The 7869-nt window shown below is 45.6% G+C and overlaps 1 protein-coding gene across 4 annotated transcripts in view; it reads right to left on the minus strand.

Annotated features, from left to right (window-relative positions):
* The window catches only part of ythdc1 (YTH domain containing 1), a 47656-nt gene extending 40135 nt beyond the window's left edge, over positions 1 to 7521 (minus strand). For 3 of the 4 annotated variants that reach the window (XM_020514632.2, XM_020514631.2, XM_020514626.2), the window contains exon 1: positions 7341 to 7521. In XM_020514632.2, the coding sequence (XP_020370221.2) occupies positions 7341 to 7368 (28 nt within the window). In that variant the 5' untranslated portion in view covers positions 7369 to 7521. The remainder of the gene's footprint in view (positions 1 to 7340) is intronic. The other variant, XM_020514627.2, reaches the window with a different exon arrangement.
* Between the last annotated feature and the right edge of the window lie 348 nt (positions 7522 to 7869).

Consider the following 7869-nt stretch of genomic DNA (forward strand, 5'->3'; position numbering starts at 1 on the left):
GTGTTCTGCAAAGCGGTCCCCGAGTCTCCGCTTGGTTTCCCCGATGTAGAGGAAGCCACACCGGGTACAGCGGATGCAGTATACCACATTGGCAGATGTGCAGGTGAACATCTGCTTGATGTGGAAAGTCTTCTTGGGGCCTGGGATGGGGGTGAGGGAGGAGGTATGGGGGCAGGTGTAGCACTTCCTGCGGTTGCAGGGAAAAGTGCCGGGTGTGGTGGAGCTGGAGGGGAGTGTGGAGCGGACAAGGGAGTCACGGAGAGAGTGGTCCCTCCGGAAAGCAGATAAGGGTGGGGAGGGAAAGATGTCTTTGGTGGTGGGGTCGGATTGCAGATGGCGGAAGTGTCGGAGGATGATGCGTTGGATCCGGAGGTTGGTGGGGTGGTACGTGAGGACGAGGGGGATTCTTTTTTGGTTCTTATTGCGTGGACGGGGTGTGAGGGATGAGGTGCGGGAGATGTGGGAGACACGGTTGAGGGCGTTCTCGACCACCGAGGAGGGGAAGTTACGGTCCTTGAAAAACGAGGACAACTGAGATGTACGGAGTGGATCCTTGAAAAACGAGGACAACTGATATTACAATGGCAGGTCAGCACTCTTAGTGGTGAAATGATCAGAATTTCAAATAGTGGCAAGATGTGACACTAAAGTTACAAAACATTTCAGAAACTGAGTTACAGGAATGACTCAGTTGCTGGGGAATGCAACTGTAGTGGGAACAGAAGATAATAATTCAATTAAAAATATTTAGCTAGAGAAAATGCGTGCTGAGCCAGGTGCGTCAAACAAGCAGCATGAGAATTTACGAGTGAAAGGTTCAAGAAAGGTGGTTTTAAGAGTGAGCTGGATGTCATCAATGCAAATGTGTTTCGGAGTTTGGAAGCAAACAAGAAAAAAAGATTGGGGAACACCAAAGCTAACAGCCCAAGAGCAGGAAAATAAACTGTTTATAGCTGTTTCACTAAAACCGTCTGAAAAGATAATAGAACAACACACATGCAGTTCTGCCCAGCCAGATGACTGTGAAAAGGCATTCAAGGAAGACAGTGTGATCGACTGTTCAAACACGCTGACAAATCAAAAAATCAAGGGATAGCTTGTGATACTATGGCAGGATCAGAACCTTGACTGGAATTCCAGAAAAGGTGGGCATGGTTTGGGAAGCAACAAGTTTAAGGGCTCTAGAGGAAAGAAACGTTGGAAATGGGACACTGGTCAGGGATAGCAGATATAAAGGGGGACTATACCTGACGAGACAGAACCATTGAAGATAACAGCTGGCATAAGGAACAAGAGAAGAGGCTGGATATTCAGTAATATAATAAAACAAAGAACTGCAGATACTGGAAATCTGAAACACAAATGAAGTGTGGAGAAACTCAGGTATGATAAAGGGATACTGGACTCAAAGGGTGAACTATGTTTTCCTCTGCACAGACGCTGCCAGACATGCCAAGTTCCACCAACATTTTCTGTTTTTCTTCTGGACAATCCGTAGTTATGGCAGAAACAGGGACAAAGGAGCACAAGAGGGTTAACGTAGAAAGATGAGCGCAAAGAAAGCACATGACAGGACCACGGTTGCAGGTTGGGCAAAAAGGTGGCTACATCAACATTTAATCTAGCTGGATTAGGAAAAAAGAACAAAGACAGCAGTAATAACAGCCATACCAGATGTAACAGCCAGACAGAGAGAATTTCAATGGGAAGTACAGCATCGAAAGTGAAGGTAGGATGAGTACCTTAATTGCAAGAATGTAGTGATCAATGGTGGTCCAAAGCCTATAAGTTAAGATTCTGTAAATGAACCTGGAGGGAGATTCTTTTTGAGCTAGAGACAACTGAAAGTAAGGTCAGGAAAAGGAAGTGGGTGGACAGCAATTGAACAATGGGAAAATGGGACAATGAGATGCAAGTGCATAGTCATGTATGTTAGTCTGACATAGCAACTTAGAACAAGTCACTGCCATTGGGATGGAACTGGTTTTTGTTTTCCTCTTCAAATCTCAAATTTCACAGCTGGATTGTGCACCAGATAATAACATAATTATCTTTAATATGTACACTGGGGAATTTAAGAAATTGAGTAGAGTATGCATAAATTTGGCTCAATAATAGCGTGAGCATTTTCAAATAGCAACATTACATATATGCGCATTCCAGGTGCTGTGCTCACAGGCAATTCCCTAGATCACCTAATGCACACACTCACATGCATACATCAGCATTAGCAAGAACCAAATTAGGGTCAACGTTCTTCACTAAACAAAAGAAACCACTATTTTACTATTTCAGATATTTAAACCAACAATTCCAGCCATCCATCTCACAAAATATATCTGTGCTTCTTAGTTTGGAAAGCTTTACCTTCTCAGTTTTTAAGTTAATTTGGATTTAATGTCTCTCACTTATGTAAAACCCAAGCAAACTGCAATTACCTCTGGGAACTTAGCATTCACAGCTCCATATTTTAAAAATTTTGCATTACAATAATGGTCACCATCATTCACACTGGTCCCCAATTGGAAAACAGACTAAATAATAAATTGAAGAGTTGGCAAAGAACGGGTGCAATTTTCACCCTAAGAGTGCGAACAGATGACAATTTAGACTACTTGCAATACTGAGACAGGGATTGGTACAGGGAGTATGAGAACGCGGGACAGTTGATTCTGAAAGGCAGGGTGCAGAACAGGGCTCAAGAAGGCAAGAGGATAGAAACATAGAAAACAGGAAGAGGTGGTCACTGGCCTGACAAGCATGCTCTGACATTCATTATGGTCATGGTTAATCATCCAAGTCAATAGCCTTTTCCGACCTTCCGCCATATCCGTTGTGCCCTTTAGCCCCAACTCCTCCTTTAAGTCATACAACCGCTTTCTGTAGTAGCAAATTCACCACTCACTGGATGAAGAAATTCCTTCTCATCTTGATCCTAATTGGTTTACCCCATACCCTTAGACGGTGACTCCTCGCTCTGAAGTCCCCCACCATCGGGAACATCCTTCCTGCATATAACCTGTGTGGTCCTGTTAGGATTATATTTGCTTCTACAAACCTAGAAAATTCTAACTCATTCAAACTCCCCTCATACATCAATTCTGCCATTCCAGGAATCAGTTTGGTAAGTCATTTGTGCACTCCCTCCATAGCAAGAGCATCGTTCCTCAGATAACGAGACCACAAATGCACACAACACTCAGGTGCAATCTCAACGAGGCCCTATATAATTGCAGCAAGACATCTCCGCTCCTGTAGACAAATCTTCTTGCTATGAAGCCCCAATATACCATTTATCTTCTTTAATACCGAATTGAATCATTTATTGTCAGGTGTCTTCAATGTAAAAATAGAGTGAAAAGTGTACCTTCGCCACACATACCTGGTGCCATTCACATTAACTTAGAATAAGATAAGAAAAAAATAACTTGAGTTCGACTTTCCTCCACCACCACCCCATTCACTGCTGCACCTGTATGCTTTCTTTCAGCAACTGTTGCACAAGGACACCTAGGTCTCACTACACATTCCTCTCTCAATTTATAGCCAGATAATGGTCTGCCTTCTTCTTTTCATTACCAAAGTGGATCACCTCTCATTTATCCACATAATAAAGGATCCGCCATCATTTATCCACTTAGCTTTTCCAAATCACACAGCATCTTCCTCACACCCAATTTTGTCTCATCTGCAAATTTGGAAATATTACATTTAGTTCCCTCACACAAATCATTAATATACATTGTGAATAACCAGCACTGATCACTGCAGCATCCCACAAGTCACTGCCTGCCATTCAGAAAAAGACCCATTTATTCCACCCTTGTTTCCTTTCCAACAAACAGCTTTCTACCCACCTTAACACACTACCCCTACCCCATGTTTTACCTTGATACGCTAATCTCACATGGGGCTTTGTAGAAAGCCTTCTAAGAGTACAAAAATTGATTGCATCCACCACACCCACCCCCACCATCAACTCTACTAGCTACATCCTCAAAGAATTCCAGTAATTTGTCAAAGACAATTTCCTGTCTGTGGATCCATGCTGAGCCTGTCCAATTCTGCGACTTTTTCCAAATGATCTGCTCTAGTTTTTTTCCCCCCACTACAGATGTCACACTGACTGGTCTATAACTTGCAGCTTTCTATCTCACTTTTTAAAATTGAAGGGTTACATCAGCTATCTTCCAATCTGTAGGAACTGTTCTTAACAGAATCTTAGATGACGACCATCAATGCATTTGGTATTTCTAGGGCCACTTCCTTAATCTAAATCTCAGGGTCTTTCTCAGGCCCTGGGGATTTATCAGTCTTCAAACTCAATTTCCTCAGCACCATGTCCCTATTAACACCGATTTCCTTCAGCTCCTCCTTCTCACTAAATTCCACGCCCAACATTTCTGATATGTTATTTGTGTCTTCTTTTGTGAGCAGAGAATGAAAGTATATATTTAGACGGTCAGGCATTTTGTTGTTCCCCATCATAAATTCCTGTTTCTTACTGCAAGGAACCTACATCTGCCTTCACCAATCTTTTTAGTCAATTTTAAAGACTCCTGCAAACTTACTCTCATACCATTTTCCTTTTCGTGATCTCACGAGCTCCTTTCCTGAATTCTAAACTGAGACCATTCCTTATCTCTGTTGTTTTTCTGGTCAATTTGTATGCATGTTCCTTAGGATCTTGAGTGACAGGAGTTTAGAGAATCAGGGCTTATAGCAATGTTGGGCGAAGTTTGGCAGGAGAGGTTAAGTTATTTGAACACAGCACTTCCATCATGAGCAGACGAGTCAATAAACAGCCAAGTAAAATCTAGGCTCTCTTCACCAGGTAGATAGTGACAGAGTCCTACTAGCAGATAGTTAGAGAAACAAAGGGAAAGGCATTTTCACAACTGATTGCAGGTCCTGATTCTCCAGCACAGGTACCAAACATTGACCTTCACAGGATGGGAGAAATGAGCAGCTTGTGAAATTTAAGACATACGATACAATATTAAAAAAAAACTGAGAATGCTCCATGCTCAGATTATTTGAGCTCAACAAACTAGACAGTTATTAACAGCAGTACTCCAGGCTGGTGCAAATCAGAGCCTAAATTCTACCTGCCAAGAAAGGAGCAGGTTTCAACTTTTCAATGGACAAACAGAAATGAAGGACTAGAATGCTTAGTAGTTGTACTGGCAGAGGAGCAGGCAACCAGCTCATCGCTGATTGGAAACAGAAGTTTCAGAATACTAGGAGTCTCATTACTGCATTCCACAACCGAGAAAATATTAGACCTATGGTCATTTATTGTCAGCAAACAGCACAACAAATTTTCATACAAGAAATACTATAAATATCCATATTGTTACAACCAGACAATCTATCATACAGGCCATTGCCTTTTGTTTTTACCAGTTCTGACAAAAGGTCATACAAAACAAGAGCAGGTCATCCAGCCCTTCAATAACCAACTAAAACCATTAACTCTTCTTCTCAGTCCAGATGATTCCAGACCTCCTGGGAATTTCCAACATACCGTGCCTTCCTGTTATAACAATCACTCAGCACATCAAGTGTTTTTCACGTTGCCATTGGGTGGTTCGCTATCATCTCAAACCAGTGTTTTCTCACTCCCTTGCGTTTCCTGCACCTCAGCCCTAACACCCACTCCGCGCAATAAAAACAAAGACAGAATTCCCCTTGTCCTCAGGTATCACCCCATTAACTTCTGGATTCAACGCACCACTCTCCACCACCTGCAATCTGACCCCACTACGAAGGATATATTTGCCTCCCCAACCTTATCTGCCTCCGGAGGGACCACTCTCTCCGCGACTCCCTTGTCCGCTCCACACTCCCCACCAGCCCAGGCATCTATGTCTGCAACCGCAGGAGGTGCTACACTTGCCCCTACACCTCCCCCCTCACCTCCATTGCAGGCCCCAAAAAAACCTTCCACATTAAACAGATGTTCACCTGCACGTGCGCTAACGTGCTCTGTTGTATCCGCTGTTCCCGATGTGGCCTCCTCTACATCAGTGAGACTAAGCGGAGGCTCGGACACCGTTTTGTAGAGCACCTACGCTCGGTTCGTGACAAGCGACAACACCTCCCAGTTGCGAACCACTTCAACTCCCCCTCCCTAGACGACATGCCCATCCTGGGCCTCCTCCAGTGTCACAATGATGCCACCCAGAAACTGGAGGAACATATTCCACCTTGGAAGCATACACCCCAATGGTCTCAATGTGGACTTTACTAGCTTCAAAATCTACCCCGCCCCCAACCTCATCCCTGCCTCATTGACCTGTCTGTCTTCTCTCCCACCTATCCGCTCCTCCCACCTCACTGACCAATCCCCACCACTACCTACCTGCTATCACCCTCCCCCTCCCTCTCTATTTATTTCAGAGCCCCCTTTCCCTCCCCCACTTTTGAAGAAGGGGCTGGACGTGAAACATCAGCTTTCTGGCTCCTCTGATGCTGCCTGGCCTGCTGTGTTCCTCCAGCTCCAACTGTGTTATCGCAGGCTCCAGCATCGGCAGTTCTTACTTTTCTCATTCCCAACTGTGTTAGTAGCTACAGTTTATATTTTGTCTGTCCAGAATCTCATGATTCTGAGCAGTCCTTTTAAGTTTGCTGTCAACCTTCTCTTAGGAGAACATGCCCAATTTTGCTCCAGTTCATCCACACAACTGAAGCTCCACATCCCTGAAGAAATTTTCTATAATCTTTTCTGCACCCCATCTTTTTCTGCTTTCCAAAGGTAATTTGGATACAACTTCAGGCCGAACCAATTTTTCGTGCGCAGCGTTATCATGACCTCCTTGCTGTTGAAATGTCATGCTTCTGCTTCCAAAACCTAGGGCCCTGTACATTTTACGAACCACTGTTTCAACCTGATGGACTACATTTAGCACATTAAAGGCCCGTCTACATTTCTGCATCTCGCTGGGATCGGCACCCTTTAAAAATGATGCATCATCTCTGCGTGATCTGCGACCCGGGGCGAAAAAAAGAGAAGTGCCCTGGGGATTGACTCCGACATCGGTAACATGGCGGCCGGCGAGGCCTCCCTCGGCCGGAGCTGTCCAAATGTTGCAGCACCACACGGAGTGAGCCGGGGCCGTCGTTCGCCAAATAGCCTCCGGATGGTGGGTTGGTTGGATGGATGGATGGATGGATGCGGCCGCCGTTTCCCTTCCTCCCTACCCCACCGACCTCGCTTCCTTTGAACAAAAGAGGCTCTCGGAATTGTAGGTGGAGGGAAGGAAGAGGCCCGGACCCTTCGCGCTGCCCTCTTCCACCTCTCACAGACACACACCCCCCCGAGGGCCTACCGCTTTTACCTTTGTCGTCCGGGATCTCGGCCGCCATGGGCGAGATGGTGTAGGGTGGGGTGGGAAAGGTCGGCTCGCTCCGCCCCCGGGGGCCGCGCTCTCGCTGCTGCTACTACCGCCGCCGGCCGACCGTCCGTCCGCCGCTCGCAAAATGGCGCCGCCAGCCAGGGCCGCCGTCATCCCAGAGGCCTCCGCGCCGCTTCGCGTCACAAAGGGCGCCGGCGTGACGTCACAATCGGCGTCAGCGCCACCCTTTCCCCTTCCTCTTCCCCTCCCCCTCCAGCCTTGGGGGAAGACTCTGAGCAGAACTTTCAATGGAGAAATTGTTCAGGAGGTAAACACCATGCATTGGATCAACATGAATAACAAAGGGTAGCACATTTAACTCGCTATTGTCCTAACTCTGGTGCTGTTTTGTCTTTATTAAAGATGAACTGAATGTCTGTTACCACATTTATATGTACATGTACTTACACTTACAACATCCTGATTAAAGGTGCACCCCTGGAGACATTGTCTTCATGGCCTTGATCTGTAA

The sequence above is a fragment of the Rhincodon typus genome, chromosome 3 (assembly GCF_021869965.1).
Source record: "Rhincodon typus isolate 14 chromosome 3, sRhiTyp1.1, whole genome shotgun sequence".
Lineage (NCBI taxonomy): Eukaryota > Metazoa > Chordata > Chondrichthyes > Orectolobiformes > Rhincodontidae > Rhincodon > Rhincodon typus.